The sequence below is a fragment of the Gossypium raimondii genome, chromosome 6 (genome assembly GCF_025698545.1).
Source record: "Gossypium raimondii isolate GPD5lz chromosome 6, ASM2569854v1, whole genome shotgun sequence".
Lineage (NCBI taxonomy): Eukaryota > Viridiplantae > Streptophyta > Magnoliopsida > Malvales > Malvaceae > Gossypium > Gossypium raimondii.
In genome coordinates this window covers 44,317,482-44,337,885 of record NC_068570.1, presented here as the reverse complement: position 1 = coordinate 44,337,885, position 20,404 = coordinate 44,317,482, and the positions used below count along the sequence as shown (strand labels likewise).

The following is a 20,404-nucleotide window of genomic DNA, read 5'->3' as shown; positions in this document are numbered from 1 at the left end:
GTCATAATCAACTTCATCTCGGGCTTTCTTGTTCAATCAACTAGTCAATACCCCAGCAGGATCTTTCGATTCGTCCACTAGAATACTGAGTCAACAAGGACTACTTATCTTCCTACCTCAAAGTCCAGACCAGTTCAGGGCTAAGGTGTTCACGGATAGGTCATACCAAATTTGGGTTAATTCCCACCTTTATGACTTCCAAGGGTTGTTAGACCTAGGGTTTAGATTCTTCCTTTCCTGAATAGTTGATCCGTTCAGAAATCCCTACAAAACAATTAATTGTTCATACCTCTACTAGCTAATCACCCACAAGAGGATTAGTTCCTCAAGGATCTAGTAAACAATATAAACTTGATGGATAAAATGAACATAAAGAACAATTCAAGAATAGAGTTTAGAATAAGCCTAATTTGTATTGAAATTAAGCATAGAATCCTCGCAGAGTTTGACAGAAATTCCAGAATTTGGTTTCTCCATAAAAGTAAATAAAAAGAGCAAAAATAAAAATCTAAAATCTAAAAGAAAGGAAAAACTAAAGATTAAATTTAAAGAGAAAATTATACAATATATGAATGGTCTATAACATCTGCTAAATGAGCCTATTTATAGACTTTAGGGTGGTCGTCATCCTTAACCCTAGGCCAGTTGCCGTCCTCATTTTTAATATTTGATTGTGCAGACCAAAATCCCCTGGCTCGTAATTATTTCTTGTACAAAGGCGATTTTGCGACACTTTAGGTCTTGTGTCTCGACATCAAAGGCAGTATGCTTATCTTCATGGTGTCCTCAGGGGTATGTCACAACATTATCGGGCTGTGTCGCGTCATTGAAGGTGGTCTTGGAATTCTTCTATTCTGCTCCTTATGTTGCAACATCTAATGCTCCGGGTTGAAGCCTAGTGACAAATATCGAGTTAATATGCCTTCTAATGGTCTCCTACGCACTTACAAAGTCTAATGCTCACTCTTATACCTCATTAAGCCTCTAACGTTAATAAAAGACTCAAATAACCTATTTTATTAAACTTAACTAAATTTACGGAAATGTAATTGAACATAACTAAAATGCTTATGTTCAAGCTCCTAAAGTGCAAAAATTAGTTTAATCTGCTATACCAAATTACGGCAAATCACCGATTAACTTTTGCAATTTTTACAATTTAGTCTTTTTTTTCCTTATTTAACTAGTCAAACACAAAAAATTACCAGACCAAACTCTAATACAACACTCTAGTAGAGTCGTAAAGATTAAATAAATAATATTTACTTACTCACTATTTGAAATGTGGTCCTGAAACTACTATTTTCGACACCTCTGAAAATAGGCTGTTGCACTACACATATGTATGAGCCTTCAAAATCATTGAAGACGTGGCCATGAATTCGTACATGTGGCCCAATGAGAGGTTTATGTACAAATCTAAACCTCCAACATTAAAAGTGGTGAACAAAGAAAACGACGATTATATATTGCAATGAATCCTAGAAAAGCTTAACCATTTGGAGACACCCATTAAGCCGACAAGAGAAGAGCCACATTATGAGAACCAACTGGAGGAAACGAGCTACATAAATAATAGCAATAGAAATCCCTATTCAAATACCTACAATCCTGGTTGGAGGGATCATCCAAACTTCAAATAAGGCGCTAACCAATGAGCTACAAATCAAGCATAAACTTGACAAAACTTTCTTTACCAACCTTCACCATGACAACAACGATATGTGGGAAATTACCATGTTACATGTGGTCAAATATTTGATTGACAAGCAGGGGAGATGCAAACAATGAAGACCAATATTAAACAAGTTCATGCGATGAGTGGACAACATGAATCTTGGATGGATATCCTCTGCGACCAAATAAGCCAATTGCTGACAATGTTTTAGAAACAAAATAGTCAAAGTCTCCCTAGTAACACGGAGAATAACCCTCGGAGAGATGGGAAAAGACATGTAAAGTCGATTGCTTCGCAATCGAGAAAGGAATTGAAGTCGCCAAGCAAGCCCATCCATGAAGATGAGGAGATTCTTAAAGATGTTGACGAAGCTATGGAACAGGAAGAAGTCGGGCACCATGAGCCGGTCGAGGAGGTAGTCGAACTGATGTTTGATCCAGTAATGTCAAACCCGAGCACAACGAAGGTACAATTCTTGATGAGATTAGAAGACAAGAAAAAAGAGAAGAGGCAGATTTTATAAATTTTCTTAATTTATTTAAATCCCTCAATGTCAGTTTGCCGCTATTAGAATTAATCGACAAAATACCTAAATTTTCCAAGTACTTAAAGAAAATTATGAAATGGCATAAGAAAATGAAAAAAGGCAAGCACATTGATGTTGATGCCTCATGTAGCTCACTAATTACAAAGAAGATACCCCTAAAGTTAAAATATCTGGGTAGCTTTACAATCCCAATAGATATAAGGGATCGATATTTTAGCAAAGCACTTTCTGATTTATGTAATACTCCAAACTCGATCCTTAAAGAGGATCTAGGTATGGTGTGTCACTACCTTAAATTATTATCTTAAAAATTGTATCTGGCGTAAACCAATTTATGCCAAAATTTAAGTTAGTATGAAATATAAACTATTTGTCATTCAAGGATAAATAAGATAATACACTTTGAAAACCATAAATACTTCACTGAAATTTCATTGGAACCATAGATTCATGATCATGAGTTTAGATACAAAATACATTCTTAAAATTGTAAATGTCTTGACACCACCCCCATGTCATGCATAATACAAAATATAAGATGCCTCACGGCGACGATAGTCCTCTGGCGTAGTCTTCAAAGATTCCTTTACTTCGTCAGCAAGCTTGAGAAGGAAATGTAACTAAGTAAGTTCTAGATGAAAACATTGCAATAGTCACATATAATTCAAGTAAACCTTTCCAGCTCAACATAGTCACACAGTTCACCAGTTGGCAAATTCCAAACATAGATAGACTATACATCGAACACTATTCCTTCGGTGTGTATTCTACACCCATGCAATCATACAGACCACCTTCTTTTTGTTAGCCACAAACCCTAGTCCATATTCAGAGCCATATCATTCATTCATTCATTTTCCTTTATCATGATTGGTCAATCTAGTTTGCAATAACTCTTGCCTTACCAGAGGTTACACAACCATTTTCATGTCTCACGATATACCAGTTCAATGCTCATTTCATTGAAGGCAATGCCATGAATTCATTTCCATGTTTTAGCTCACATTGTTCATTTCAAAAGAAAGGGGTAGTGGCATAAACATGAAGAAAGGTTCTTACATCTTTAACACGGATGGACAAAACCAGACTAATAACGATAAGCATCCATCACTTTTGCACAATTACTCTATCTTCATAGGATATGCATACTTACCTCAAACTAGAAAGTGTAGTAAATTCAACAGTAGGACTATTGCCCTTATCATGAGAACCTTCAAGAGTGTCTTGAGCTATAATGTAAATAATTAAAATTATTAGACTATATACCAAAAAACTAAACAAACTTGTAAGTAACATCATCACAAAACCCATATTAGCAAGTTTCCTTCCTCACACTCAAAACTGACGCTAAAGTGTGCAGCTCAAAGGTCACGTAAATAACCATGAAATGACCTAAGGTTCATCGATATTTACTAGGTGCTAAAACAATGAATGAGTTGGCTAAATATAGCAAACCCAAATCTTCAAACAGGCTTCTGATCTAAGGGTTTCCGAGAGAAAAGTGTAGAGAAAGTTTAAAAAGAAAGTATAGGTGCAAGAGAAAACATAAAACTTGCTCAAAAAGCCAATACCAACCTTATACAACTATACACGGCCCATGCGAGTACAAAAATGGACCATTCCAGCTGAGGTCCCTTGAGTGATTACCTTTAGCTATATGTATTGGAAAACGCAAAGGAAGGGTGGTGCTTCTCGTAAGCAACAATCTATGAAATACCCCACCAATGTCCACCAAGATAAATTGGCGAGCTATCCTAGTGCAATCCCATATTCCTTTAGAACAGTGGAGAAGAATAGGTGCAAGGGAAGAAGGAAAATCGTCTCGAGCAGATAGAGGGGAAGTATGAAGTCATCTATAGTGTCACTCAATCAACACTCTCCTTCAATGACCTCAAAATTGTAAGGAAAATTGGGTAATCAAATTCCCTTAGCAGCCAAGTGCATTACCATTTCATCTTTGGTAGTTCGAACTGGTAAGAAGGTGGTTCTACTAGAATACTGACCTCTCAGATTCAGGGCCTCTCGCCACCCCTAACGGCTGACCTACTCCCACGACCTCTTAAATTTTTGTCACTACAGCCTCTTCTACTACCAGGGTGGATTTCTCTTACCATTTTGAGTAAAAGAATGTAAGCTATTGAAGAAATACCTCTAAGATAGGCTCGAGTTTCAAGCTAATGAAGAAACTACACTTCAATATAGAAAGAGGAAGAACAAAAGGAAAAGAAATTAGGGTTCTAAAGGAATTTGAGCAATAAGAAATTTTGAGGGGAAACAAAATTGAGAAATTTGTGACTCTATTTCTTTAAGTTCAGTTTTTAAAGCCAATCGTTCACGAGAAGTTTCAAGTTTAAAATGGTAATAAATTGTTCAAATTCCCCAATCTATGCATGGTAGTTGCTGGTATTCAAAAACATGAGGGTTTTTCTTAAACCCTTGGTATTCAAAAAAGCGAGAATATCCACCATTATAGTTCACAAAAGTTAGTATCCATCAAGTTGGGTTCGCCCTTTAGGAATCCACCAACATGAATATAAAAATATCATTATCCATGAAGGATATATGCTTTTTCTCTCCTCAAGATCTCATCTCATGTCTCTTTAATGAGACTATCTACCAAGATGACTATCCGTAAAAATCTATGGTGATACAACTGTTCACGTGTCTTTTTAAAGGAGCGTTTCGCACAAAGATCACATATTGCCAACTACATTATGTTATGTGTTAATTAATTTGCCAAGTACCAGGGTACAAAGAATTTCTCAAGTATCTTGAATGAGATTATTCATTATTATACACTGCTCTACTGTAGTTCATCTTTTTTTTTTATTGAAGGATGTCTGAGAGGATTATATATATTGGAGAGGTGTTATTCTCCGGGATTGCTCTTTCATTTTTTATTTCTTCTTCATATTTTCTCTGATTTGCCATGGAAGAGAGAAGACTTAAGGAACATTGTGGATGGAGGATGAAAACGGAGGTTTAATGCTTAGAAACTGTAAATTTCGTAAGCTAGTAAGCTTTTTAACCTTTTTGTGCTAACAGATTTAAGAAAAGGAAAGAAGGTTTTATCCATCGAACCCATTCTGTTAATTATTTAAATGGTGTCTGTATGCAAGCAAAGTATGCTTCTTATGATGATGAATTATCTTTATTAGAATTTTGAAATGGTTGTTATGTTTGTAAGATAGAGGCTCGTGTAGCAAGGGAGAAGCTTAGTAGATGGATTTGGCGTTAACTTTCAGGTGAGTTCTTGAACTTAGATTTTAAATAGATGTATATTGTGTCATTAGTGTACTGAATATGTATGAATTAGTGTTTTACAAATGATGAATCAAATTATGGCAAAGTGTTATTGTCTTATGTGTACATGTGGTGTTGACATGCAAAAATTAATTGGTTATAAGTATGATTATTTTGAATAGATGAAATGTTTGGCATGACGCATGTTGCATAATGATACAAATATGATGTGTAGATAGAATGATGGGCATGAGATATGTCATATGATAAATAGCAATTATTGAGTAATATTGTGTAATGTGCATGTTAATTATAAATGTCTTTGCGGAGGTTTGGATGAACATGCATGGGGATCACATATGCATTTATTTATGTGGCTTTGAGGGAGGTTCAATTGGACTAAGCTAGGAAAGGAGATTTAAATGGTATGGAGAACGGAGCACACCGATATATGAGAGCCCTTTATAAGACATTTGACTGCCCATCGTGGGACATATGAGAGCCTTTTATGGGACATATAGAAGACCATGTCCATGGCAATATCTGATAAATGGGAAGTCCATAAGGACTATTTTAATGTGGAAGTCCGTCAAGACTGTCTTAATGTAGAAGTCTGTTAGGACTATCTTAAATGGGAAGTCTGTCAGGACTATCTTATAAGTGGAAAATTGGTTAGGGCTATCTTACAAATAGGATTCTGCAAAGAAGGGATCCGCTTGTATGAGTGCGTCAAGAATGAGTTCATTTTCTAGGAATCTATTGCTATTTGCAACCTATCTATTTATGCAAAATCGTATATGAAAGATATGATAGTCCGCCATGATTGCCTTATATGTATAATTCCATAATTGGGGGATTCGATGTTAAGAATCCACTTACAAGTTATCTATTTCAAGAAGATAACCACTAGGAATGGATAATCTGATCGTGAGATAGAGTCGGAAGGAGATGTACTGTTCAATCTAACTACTTGATTGGGATGAGCACACTTTCTATATTAAGTTGTACTAGTGTCTCCCTTATGGATCCATAAGGATTGTAATACAAGTCTGAGTTCGATAAGACAAATCACTATTAGTAGTCCACAACGTGGACTATTCGTCACGAATTGTCTTATGTGAATATTTGTGGCCATTGGTGCAAGGCATGTTGTGGGAATTATTTATGGATTATCTTTTACAAGTTCATAAGTAAGGATCAGCAAGGATTTCCCTCTCAAGAAAATAGATGCATAATGAGCCATGGAGACAATTAATGAAAATAGAATTAGTAGGGAGATCCACTAAGAAATCATTTACTATTAGATCAGTATTCTAGCATTGCATCTATGAGATCTCATCGGTGGAAGCTGTATGTATGCTAGGCTTAGTATAGCCAATCATGAAATCTTTCGCTTCCAAGTCATCAACAATAGATTAACTTCAATCAAATAAGATGGATTATTTTCCAGTTTGTAAGAATAAATAAACGACAGTACCATTGAGGGAAATGTCCCAAGTATGAGTAGACCAGTTTATATGATGTAATTACTATGATAATGAGACTTGCATACTATCCTAATACGGGCAAGACGATCGTTAAGTCCCAGCCACGAAGTGCAAGCATGTTAGCGTTGTATTAATAAGTTATGAAAACTCATCAAGTTCTAAAAAATTACTGTGTTATTATGTATTGCAGGTAAATAGGAGGATTTTAAGAGTTCAAGAAGGAACCAGGCCAGAGTTCATTGTGCAACGACAAATTTGTTTCTTAGTTGTAATATGCATACAGTAGGGCAACCCAGAGGTAGAGTCCTAGGGTCTGAGTCAAGTCGTAACCAAGTTGTGAATATATTGAAATTTTAAATCAAGTAATGGTTTCAATGTAATAAAACTTCCATGGGAGTAAATCCTCTCTTGGTAACATAAATTACAAGTAAATCCTTTATGCGTAACGGATTATATAACTATGCTATATATGTTTATTTTAGGGTTTCATTCGTTATATAAAGCACACTAAATAAGAATTTTAAAATAAGAGTTAACATTATATGATTCCTAATTTGCAGCATATTTCCTTTAGGTACGGGTTTATTGGTATAGTTAATGGTGTGTAGCACCCTGCGGTCTGGATCTGGTGATCGGGTCGGATATGAAGGGTTACAAGCCCATTTAACTTGACCTTGCCACCCATAGGTGCGAAGTCTTATTAATGATATTGATTATGGTAGTTGGAAAGGTATGTGAATAAATACAATGATAAGAAATCATTATTTTTAAAATTTTAAATGAATATTGCCACCCATGATGGTGATGTCATGTTAAAAAATAGGATTTTTTACTCAAATAATATAAAATAATTAAATAAATACAAAAATGGGATAAAGGCAATAATATTTACTAATTTATGCAGGAGCTATAGTAAAAAACCGGTGCCACCTGACCAATTGGCGACACCCCTCTCCCTAGCCACCGGTCACATCAAGTTTTAACAAAAATATTCTTTTATGGGTGTCGCTTGGTCAATCGGCAGCACCGAACTGAAATGCGATGACCTAAAATATTTAGGGACATGATAGGTAAATTTGTCATTTTGATTGAAAAGCTTTAAGGGTGCTGCCTCACATCTTGGCGGCACCAAACTTCAAATAGGGTAAATTACTTCATAAAACCCTTCTTGTTTATTATTTCTTTTCATTTCCCTTTAACACAAAAAATAAAGAGGTCTCTTACCAATTAGTCCAATTTTTTTTTACTAAAAAGTATTTTTGTAAAAAAAGCTTATTCCAACTGAAACAAATTTTATTTAGTTTTCAAAAATAATTTTTTGTAAAATTATTTTTCAAAATTATTCTAACTGGAATAAAATAATTTAAAAAACTATTTTTGAAAAATAAATGAAATTTATTTTCAGTTGAAATCGACTTTTTTACAAAATACTTTTTAGTAGAAAAACTTTTTGGACTAATTAGTAATAGACCTCTCTATTTTTGGTGTTGAAGGGAAATAAAAGAAAATAAATAAGAAGGGGTTATTACGCAATTTACCTTTTTGAAGTTTGGTGTCATCAAGCAGATGGCACCCTTAAAGCTTTTCAATCAAAATGAAAAATTTACATATTAGGTTCCTAAATATTTTAGGTCATCACATTTCAGTCCAATGCCGCCGATTGAGTAGGCGGCACCCATAAAAATATATATATTTTTAAAACCTGATGTGACTAGTGGTTGGGGAGAGGGGTGCCACTGATTGGTCAAGCAGCACCGATTTTTTACTGTAGCTCTTACCTAGATTCGTAAATATTATTGCCTTTATCTCATTTTAGTATTTATTTAATTATTTTATATTATTTTGGTAAAAAAACCCTAAAAAAACATTTTAGAAATTAATTTCCAATAGCAATATTTTGAGAAATCAAATATTAATATTTTATTATGAAAAAGGGCAAATATGTTATATTTTTTAATAACAAAATCAAGAAGAAGAAGAAGAATACTACACCAAAACAGGCTTTTAGCGGCGCTTTTTTAGGCCTTTAGCGGCGCTTTAAGAAGCACCGCAAAAAACGCCGCTAATGACAGCGTCGCTAACTTTAGCGGCGTTTTTAGAAACAAACGTCGCTAAAGCCCAAGACCTTTAGCGGCGCTTTTCCCACAAACGCCGCTAAAGACCAAGACCTTTAGCGGCACTTTTCCCACAAACGCCGCTAAAGCCCATGACCTTTAGCGACGCTTTTTGTCACAAACGCCACTATAGATCAAACCTTTAGCGGCGCTTCTCGCAAAAACGCCGCTAAAAACATAACCTTTAAAAAAATTATTTTAATCAAATTATATTATTTTATGATAAATATTATATTATGTTTTATTTTCTAAATTTGAACTTTAAATATACTTTTAAGGATAAATAAAAAATATTATTTAAATTAAATTTTCTATGAAAATTTTAACTAAATATAAAAATTATGAATGAAGAAAACAATAATGATTTTATCGTAGAAGTAAGAAACTAAAAATAAAAAGAAAACTATGGATGAAGTAAAAATCATAAAAAGAAATCCGCAGATGATTTTCTAGCAAAACATTTTTACATGATTAGTTCATAAAATCCACATCTTCAGTACACAAGAGAAAGGACCTTACATATCTAAAAGACCATAAAAGGCTTTGCACAAATAGGATGAAAAAGCTAGAAAGGAGGTACAAAATTGTACATCTTTATCAAGTAGGAAGTTCTTACAGCATTTGTTTACGCATTTCTGTCATCCTTATAATGACTTGAACAGTCATGCTAAGAACACCAAGCCCCTGACCGGAAGCCAAAAGAAAAGTTTTTATGAGAAATAAAGCTGTGAGGGAATGGATGCAAAGAGCCGTAGAAAAATTATGGTGAAAGATTGAAAGACCAAGCTTTATCTATAAGTCAGCCAAATACCTTCTAGCTCCCACCACAACAATCTTGTGGTTTGGAAAATCATCCAAAGATGGACCTTATGCTCTTACAGTTCCTAGCAATCCAGCAAGTGCAACTCCAGCAGTTCCTTAAGAGAATTAAGTAAGCACAACTTTCTAATATTGGTGGCATTCATAGTGATGCTGCAACAATCTAAGTTACACTAGAATCTAATCTTATCCATAAAAGTAGCAACTTCCTAGGCCAAGTGCTCACTTGTACGTCATCATTAAACATGCAAAACCTTTCCTGATAGCGTTTTAGTGTTTCAAAGGCCCACTTCATTTGAAAATCCTCAAACTGAATGGGGTAACCATCAAATAAACATCATGGCATGAGCATAAAACAAAAGTCTCACTTCTGAAAGAGAGAAACCTGTACAATAGCCTTAAGCCAACTTGTTAAAACTGCTTCGATGAACTCATCAATAATTGATAAATATTCTTCCCCTTCTAACCTTGGTTGTCTTAGTCTTAAATCTGTCCAAACCCCCAAAAAGAAACATGTCAAAAGAAATCTCCACAATCAGTAAATAAAACAAAGTACCACCAAGCATTTCATATGTTCCATTCTATGAATAACAAAGTAAATAAGCACATATTTTACTCACAAAGTGGGTCTTCAATTAGCTTTAGATTGTTAGTACCAACATCTAGCATAACTAGGAGTATCTGTTAGAGACAAATATTGATATAATAATTAAAGTTCTAACACAAGACAAGAGAGTTGCCATCACAAGAAAATGTTGAAAATGTAAAATACGATAATAACATGGAGCAAACTTTTTCAACAAGATATAATCCACACACACACATTTTGCTTAGCCATAAAAATTTAATAAAATTAAGTCAACCACTAGAATAGTGGGATTACATCATCGAAACAACAACATAAAACACCAACAAAAAACAAAAACACCCTTATAAAAATAGGAAAACACTAGTAAACCAACAACTCTAAAGGCGAACCAAGCAAAAGATCACCACCACGCATAAAACATACAAACAAGATCAAATCACAACAATCTCCCTAGCATTAGCCATTCCGTTGGTATCAAAATCAAGATCCTCCATCAGCATCTCAAAGACTTCAACCTTAGTGTGAAAAACCAACTCCTTGATATCATCAACAAAGATTAGTGATTACAAATAATACCTAGAATCTTAAACCAGTATGCCTTTGCAGCACACTTTATAGCTATGGAGCATTAATAAACATAGTACAACCATATGCCTAAACACCACCACTCTTATAGATAACATGATCATCCAAAACAAAACTTCATATTCAAGCACACAATATTCCACTGCTCTTTCTTCCACCCCTCTCTGAATATATGTAATATGTATACGTATGTGCATGTGTGCGTATAAATTCCAACTCTAGATTGTGTGACAGACTCTATTTTTAGGAGTTCACCATCTATAGACTGCTCCATTGTTTTTGTTGTATGATACTACGTGTTTGGTTTCTTTTAATATATAAAATGGGTTATATCTTGGGAATAAGAATATATAATTGTTATTGTAAATGAGATTCAGACTCCAAATATATTATGAATCGATTTAAGTCTTTAAGTTGGACATATTATTTTACATTGATTTGCTCATTCAAGATTTATCATATATATATATATATATATATATATATAACTATGTATTAGATTTTCCCAACTATATGCTAGTGGAGACAATAAATTGAACTCATGCATGCTCCATACAAAATTGCACAATGTTAACATTATTACATCATGCATAGACTAAGTTATTAGATGAAATGAGTTTTTCTTTTTAATGTTATTTTGCATGTAAATAACTTCTTTATATATGTTATCGAAATTAGCATTAATTACTTTTGTTTCCTTTCTTAACTTTTATTCCATAATCTAGAGGTGATTACTTGAGAGAGAAATCATGTTTTTCCTAATGTTTAAGTTATTAGTTATTTTAATTTTAATATTTTTTCTAAGAGAGAAAATTTTAAAATTTGTAATTCACAAAATCATTCATGGTTTTTAAAATTTTGCAAGCGAATATCAAAGAGCTGTTAGGAGTTGAGAAAACTCAAAATGTTATATAGGTATTAGCGACCGCCATCTTGCAATGATTCACAGACATATACTCAAAATGTGCAGTAAGCAATAATTCATAACATGCACAAACTTACCTTTTGAGCAGGTTAATTATATATCATAGACATCATCTCTCCTTTACCCTTTGCACTGAAATACATTCCACGTGGGTGTCTAAATAATCCAGAATAATTTTGGCATAGCAGTCCTTATAATCCAGCAATTATAGCAACATGTCCAGGCCTTGACTCCGTTGGAGGCCGAACATGAGATACTCCCCAGCGACCTTGATTGATTCTTAATCACATTTCTTAAAAAAAGGTGCTCTGAAATTCCCTTCCAAATCTGGGTCGAAAAATTTATCAACACGTAAACCATCCACTACAATGATATGGTTTTACCAAGACGTAGCAATTAGTAATTACACTAAACATTAAAAAATGAGTAATCATTTCAGGAAATGAAATGTTTCAAACATTAAACTGTAGATGCACCACAATAATCATGAACAACCCATCATTGAGTTCTTCATTTTTCATATAAAAAACTTAGCCTTTTAATATAAAGCTAAAATAAGTAAATAACTAACATACCCAAAAGGTTCTTTGTTTCTATTTAGCTAAATCGTCAGATTTGCATCAAACTCAACAAGCCATTTTTCACTATCAATCCTATTCAACAAAATCAAGGGGGTTGAACCCTAAAAAGAGAAGAAAGATGGGTTTACCAATAAGAAGAACAAGACGTTTAACAAGAGGAGAGAAGCGAGGGGAGACAAGATCCATGCCATGAACAATGGGGGTCTTGAAGTAGATGTCGAAAATGCTTAACATGTAAACGGCATGGAGGATAACACCAAGTATAACCAACCATGTTTCTTTCTTTTAACCCATTGTCGTCTCCTGGGTATGCTTGGTTTGCCTAGCTTCGAATCTCGGTTACCCAAGATCCCATCTATATCCACCTTTTTCATTACCTTGGTTTCTCTGTTGTAACCCAAAATTACTTGGTCTCACCTCTCTATAAACTCTTGCAAGAAAACCTCAAAGTGAAGAAGAAATTGGGAGGGACGCAATTTAGGGTTTGGATTTGGTTGAAAAACTCTTGTAAGGTCTCCATGAATCTGTACTCTTTGAGGAGATGTAGAGGGCTGCCAATTTGGGGAAATTGGGGGGAAAGATAAAGGGAATCGGGGTAGGGGAGAAATTGGGGGGAAAATAAAGGGAATCGATTTTGGGAAAAAGAATGGGGAAAAATATATTTCATTTGGAATTTTGGGATAAAAAAATATATAAACAAAAAACGACGTCATTTTGCAAAAATATTACTGGCATTTGGAAGAAAAACGCCACTATTGCTCTTTTTTGTGGTTCTTACCTTTTGCGGCGTTTTTGAAAAAAAGCCGCTAACGCTCTATTTCTTACCATTTTTATATTAAATCATTATATCTTTCATATAAATTTTAAAATAAATAATTTTTTAAATTTTAAGTAATATTTAAAAGAATTAGATAAAATTATAATTTTTAGTTTTTGTATTTCATTTTTATTTGTTCTAATTTGGTCCTATCCAAAATAGATAGTTACTCATCCGTATCAATCTATTACTTTTATTTATTTATTTATCATTTTTATAATCTAATATATAAATATATCAAATGGTTTAGATTAAATATTTTTAAATATAAAAGATTGTATAAAATTTTATTATTTAATAAATCTCAAGTAAACCTTAAATCCTTAACCATTTAATATATATAAAGTTTATCTATTATCTCTTAAATAATTTAAACTATAATTATAATGTTAATCTAAACCCTAAACCCCTAACCCCTATCTCCTAAACCTTAAATCATAAAACATAAACCCTAAACCACTAACCCCTAACCCCTAACCCCTAACCTCTAACCCTTAACCCCTCTTTTACAATTATTTAAGAACTTAATTAATATATAAATTAAAAAATACTAATTAATCTAAACCTTAAACCCTAACCCGACCACAAATCTTTAAATACTAAATCACTAACTCTTAACCCGTAACCCGTAACCCCTAACTACTAACCCCTAAACCTTATTTAATATATAAATTAAAAAACACTAATTAATCTAAACCTTAAACCCTAAACCCTAACCCGAATCCCTAACCCCTAAACCTTATTTAATATAAATTAAAACACACTAATTAATCTAAACTTTAAACCCTAACCTAACATCAAATTCATAAACCTTAAATCACTAACTCTTAATCTCTAACCCCTAACCCCTAACCTCTAAATCACAACCCTTAAACCAGAATCCCTAATCCATAATCCCTAATTCCATAATCTATAAACCTTAAAATTGTAACTCCTAAATCGGCCTTAAATCCTAAATTAACCACATACCTTAAACCATATACCCTAAACCATATATATTAAGCCCTAAACTATAATGATAATTAATTAAATATTTTAAAATTAATACTATCATATCTTTTACAATTATATATGAAATTATTTAATATATAAATTAAAAATTAATCAGTCATATTTTAAATAATAGTATTTTAATTTTTCCATTTTTAACAAATATTCAATTAAAAATAAATTGAATTTTAATTAATACAAATAAACAAATTAAATAGTAAATAGAAAGATATAATATTTTTGTGGCGTTTTTTCAAAAACGCCGCTAAAGATCTGAGCATTAGCGGCGCTTTCTCAAAAACGCCGCTAAAGATCTGAGCATCAGCGACGCTTTTTCAAAAACGCCGCTAAAGATCTGAGCATTAGCGGCGCTTTTTCAAAAACGCCGCTAAAGCCCTGAAAGGTCGTGGGCTTAGGTTTTTAGCGGCGTTTTTCCAAAAAATGCCGCTAATGCTAATTTTTAGCGGCGCTTTTTTGAAAGAGCTGCTAATGCTCGATCTTTAGCGGCGTTTTATGTAAAGCGCCGCTAATGCTCGATCTTTAGCGGCGTTTTTTGTCCAAACGCCACTAAAAGTGTTGCTAAAAGCCTGTTTTGGTGTAGTGGAAAGAGACTACAATAAATAGTATACATCACTCTTAGCATAAAACGATAATCAAAATCCAATTTTTTAAATTGGACCCGTGGTTAAACCGATCAGACCACCCGTTCTTGATTTAACCAGTCTATTTGGTTCAAAGCAAATAAATCATCAAAAAAATAAAGAAAATATTAAAAATTAAAGTAAAATTAGGTTAAACCAATTTAACTATCGATTCAACTAGTTTTTGAGTTTGGTTCAACCGATCTGTACTGGCTCCTGGGTCTACTAGTTTTTTGTCACTCTCCAAATCGATACCCCGACCACTTTGATCCAATCAATTCGACCAATTGATTCAATTGGGTTCAGACAACATTGCTAATATATCATCGAAAGCATTCAACTTGAAGGTTCTTTTTTGACAATTCTGTTGTACGCCTTTGAAAAATATTTCTAGCTAATACTAAAATTACAAGTTAATACTAAAATTTCTAACGGTATACCAATATTTGTAACAAATATTTCTAGCTTGTATAGGTTAGAAATTTTGGTATAATAATGATTCAAACCCATGCAATTTTTGGGGAAAGTAGATACTTTGACAATAAGCCACAACTTGGATTCGACGAGTTATTCCTAGTAAAATTATCATGAATGTTCTTTTATTAAGAGTCGGATTATATTTTGCCCACTTAACTAAAAAAAATGGCAATTTAGTCTCTGTATGTTAGATTAAAAATAAACTAATTTTTATTAAAATTTTATCTATTTCTATGGTTAAAATTGATTCATATATGTTAACATGAGTGGCACTGTCGATTATTTCATCGTTACATTAACTTTTAATAATATAAAACTAATTTACTTATTTTTTTATTAAAAACAGAAAATGCAAATTAATCTTAATACATCGTTATTCGTGTTATTAAAAATAAAAGGGAAAAGAAACCGAAAAATCAACAAATAGTGTCGTGAAATTACAACATTCCCACTTCAAAAGACCGTATATAACAATGGTTAAATTGACCCATAAATCCTCATTTTCCAGCAGCAAAAAGACGTTATAGGTGAAAAATTTTGAAGGCATTGAAGTCATTCCAGAAAAGGCCCCAACTTTCAAGGATATTTCCCCACATTTTCTGGAGTCCAACGGAGCAGACATTCAGTCTTTTACATTTCCAACTCATACCAAAACCAAAACAACTAGATTTTTTTTTCTTAGGCAGATCTTAAAAAAAGAGGCTTTTAATATACTTAGAAGCCGCGTGCCATCTCCTCTTTCACACACTCGTTTATTTACTTGACGCAAAGAAAGAGGCTAACAGCTGTGGTTCTGAGAAAGAGTAAAGATGGCTGGTTACAGAGCTGAGGATGACTATGACTATCTTTTCAAGGTGGTTTTGATCGGTGATTCCGGAGTCGGAAAGTCAAATCTGCTCTCGAGGTTCACCAGGAACGAGTTTAGCCTCGAGTCCAAGTCCACTATTGGTGTTGAGTTCGCTACTCGTAGCTTGAATGTTGATGGAAAGGTCATCAAGGCTCAGATTTGGGACACTGCTGGTCAAGAAAGGTCTCACTTTTCCTACTTTCTCGTCTTCCTTTCCCCTTTTTTTTTTTGATCTGGGTATTTATAGTTCTTTTCTGATTTTGTATACAAAGATTGGCAAATATCATAAGCGTATAAGGTTTTCCTTCTTCTTGGAGATTTTTTTCTTGAAATTCGTTGTTGCTTGGGAAAAGAAACTAACTTTGATTCTTGAAGAGTTTGGTTTGATCTGAAATGGGGTTTAACAAATCTCCCTTTTACCAGTATACTAGAGAAAAAAAGGGTCTTGCTTATCTAGATCTGTGAGTAGCTTGTAAGTAAATGGTGTTATGATTGCTTGTTTCTTGCAAATCTGTTGTTTAGATTTATATCTTTCCTAATAGGCTTGTATTGCAAATAGATCCAACATAGATTTGAAGTGCATGTCAGCAGATCTTGACTATTCTTAATCTTGTGATCATGTTATACGGGTTGTGTGCATTCATCTACAGTTAAGTGGCTTGACAAAATGAGTAACAAACGAGATGGTCATGCTTTGCATTAATATGTTCTCTTCCTGCTAGATATAAGATATATTTGTCTTCGTTACTTGCCCGCTTTCTTATTTTCTCATATGTTATCACTAGTTACAAAGAGATGATGATTGCTTACCAGGATCTTGAATCCGATTTGCGCATGGAATTTGTTAGTCTAGTGTTTAGCATCAATCTAGTCTGGTATTTTGGGATGTTGCAGGGACCTTATAGCTACAGTGTGGTAAATTGATTATGGAAGAAATGGCTTGAACAAGTAAATGATGTTAGTTTCTAGAGGGAGGGACCTTTCAAGTCCTTGAGTGGCAACTTTTAGGGTGTGCCTTGTTAACAAAGAAAAGTGAGATGAAAGAAAATAGGAGATGTATGATCATTTTCCATCCGAATGCATAAAAACAAATCATCCCAATTTGGAATGACAAGAAGAGATAAAATGAGAAAGATTTAAGTTAAGTGTGCATATTTACCAAATTTTACATTTTTTTTTTTAAATTTTCATTTTGTTTCTTTTATTTTCTACTCTACCAGGCAATGGGTGGAAAGAAAAATATTTTTCTATACTTAAACTTTTCATTTTCCATCTTTCCTACCAAGTATTCCAGCCAAAAAGAAAATGTAATTTCTATGTTTCTACTTATCTCCTCCTGTTTAACTTTTCATCTTTCCAATTTTCTTTTTACCTTACCAAGCAAAGCTTGATTTTATGGGGAAAGAGTAGTGCCTTAGTAATATGTTTTTCTTTTATTCTGGTGAAGTTGTACTTACCTTAAGGTTTCTTTTGCAATGTGGGATACTTTATTCGAAGAGCGACATGCTATAATTTACTACTATTGATTTTAAGAGAATTCTAGCGTGTTTTTAATTGAGTAATGGTGCAGTCAAGTTTGTTGTTGAACACCAAAATATTAAAATTTGGATGTTATATGCCGTTGACCAATATAGACTTGACTGGAGTTTTGGCAACTTTAGGTTTTGACAATGAAAATTTGTCAATATGAGAAGTCTCTTTGATCCTAGAGGATAGAGCGAGCAACCAATGAGGTGTACCCTTTTAGGCTTCTGATTCAAGAAGTGGTTAAAAGTACTTCTGCTAAGCCTTTTAAGTCGACTGCCTCTTTCCTGTGTCCCAGAGTACGGTAGGAGTGCTGCAGCTGCCAGCTTGCTACCAAGGCAATATACTTTACTTTTGAATCTTTACCATCTTAGCTGCCACATCATCACCAGTGACCAAGGTTGATCATCGCCTATTGCTGCCAAAGTGAGAATATTATTGCAAATGCTGCCTGCCATATTATCTCCCCAGCCAAATACTCCTCTACAGTCTTTTCAATTGCCCCCAGCATGGCTCAGCAATTCCCCTATTGCACATCTAGCTTGCTTCACTTCCGAGACCGCTGAATCTTGGTTGACATATGACATGATTCTTTTGAGGCATGCTCATGTATATTGCAGGCCTTGGTTTTTTATCCCCTTGTCTGAATATCTAGTAAACTGTCCAATCTGCTCCAAGATTGTTTGATGAGACAGTGAATTGAAGTTCTCATTCACAAATTGATGAAAAATAAATACGGTTAGCATGTGCAAACTACTATATCAAACTGAAATTCTGGGGGATTAGATATCCAAAAGACCAAGAAAATTATAAACTAGGACTTCAGTTAGGGTTTCTATGCCTGTGAATTTCTGCTAGAGTTGTGTGACCCAAATCCTGACACTTGTTAAAGAAATAAAATAGAGAGGCAAAATAGGGGGATTTGTGAGGTTTAAGGACTGAGGCTGTAAAATATATGATTTTATTTTTCCTTCTTATTGCTTTGCAATCATTCTTACTCCCATCATCAACATTAATTATAACAATTTCTGTGAACATAGCTACTTAAGCATTGATGCTATCCCACCATCTTAAGTGCCTTCCGATCTACGTAGGATGTAAGGCTACTAAGTTGGCATATGTTTTCTGCTGTGATTCGTTGATTTGAAAAACAGACTCTAAGGCTCTATCCTCCCATCCTGGGAATAAAGTGTACACATTAACAAATCTTTTAGCTGAGATGTACATCTCTGCAGAGTTTGCATTAGATAAACATTGAGGGGATTGCTTTTACATCGTGTATTAATACTTGCAGTGTTGTTTCTATATCATAGGAAGTAGATGCATTATTGAACCTTTGATTTGGACACAGTAGGTGTAATTAGGGCTGATGAGGTTAAATGGCCGAATTAATTATGATTCTGAATACTACTTTGTACTTCAAACATAATCATTTTGTACTTCAAACGAGAGCTGCAGATAAATGTGTTTTAATTCCAGATCCGTGACATGCTCTTCTGTTTGTTTTATGTTGTTGATCAAACTTAGCTTTTTTACTTGATAGGTATCGTGCCATAACAAGTGCCTATTATCGAGGAGCTGTTGGTGCACTTCTTGTGTATGATGTTACACGACACTCCACATTCGAAAATGTAGAGAGGTGGTTAAGAGAGTTGAGGGATCACACAGATCCCAACATTGTAGTGATGCTCATTGGTAATAAATCCGATCTTCGTCACCTTGTGGCTGTCTCAACCGAAGATGGGAAATCCTTCGCGGAGAAAGAATTCCTCTACTTCATGGAAACTTCTGCCCTGGAAGCTACTAATGTCGAAAATGCATTTGCCGAAGTTCTGACACAGATCTACCATATCATGAGCAAGAAAGCTATGGAGACTAGCGAGGAAGGGAATGCTTCAGCTGTCCCATCAAAGGGAGAGAAAATCGATGTCAGTAAAGACGTGTCAGCTATGAAGAAGGGAGGTTGCTGCTCAAGCTAGGATGATCACACTAATCTGAAGTCAGATTGTTTAAATGATGCGGCCGGGGTTTCGATTTCATCATAAACCTTGGTTTTGTAAAATTTTCTTAAAAGGGTGCCCCTAAAGTAGGAGATCTGAGCAGAGATTGATTTAATTTTTCATTCATTTTTTCCCCTGATGACTGTTATTGTTAGTAGACAAGAGGATTACGAAGAAGAGGGTCTTACACTATTGCATTTTTAAATATGTGCTTAGAACATCTGTTTACTTAGAACAATTTGTGCCCAACTCTTTTGTTGGAAATGCCATATGCCATTTGTTTCTTCATTTCTCAAACAGATCCCAAAAAATCCCCGTAACCCATCATAAATGATTGCAAAAGTTCGTCTGATTTAACCATACCAAAATGTTATGTAATTTCATGAGCTTTATGATGATATGGGTTACGGGGTTCAGTGATGATTTTTATGACATTCGTTAGCTGATGTGATGGTTAAAATAATAAAATAATAAATTCAATAATTACATAATAAATTCATAATAACTATATAAAAATAAAATGTCACTTCGATTGAATTG

General features: G+C 34.0%; 1 protein-coding gene across 1 annotated transcript; it reads left to right on the top strand.

Moving 5' to 3' along the window:
- The first annotated feature begins 16,032 nt into the window (after nucleotides 1-16,032).
- On the top strand, nucleotides 16,033-20,152 carry LOC105773507 (ras-related protein RABA1c). The gene is made up of 2 exons (XM_012595481.2): nucleotides 16,033-16,523; nucleotides 19,408-20,152. The coding sequence occupies exons 1-2, from the start codon at nucleotides 16,303-16,305 to the stop codon at nucleotides 19,841-19,843; spliced, it is 657 nt and encodes a 218-aa protein (XP_012450935.1). The 5' UTR covers nucleotides 16,033-16,302; the 3' UTR covers nucleotides 19,844-20,152.
- Nucleotides 20,153-20,404: the final 252 nt, after the last annotated feature.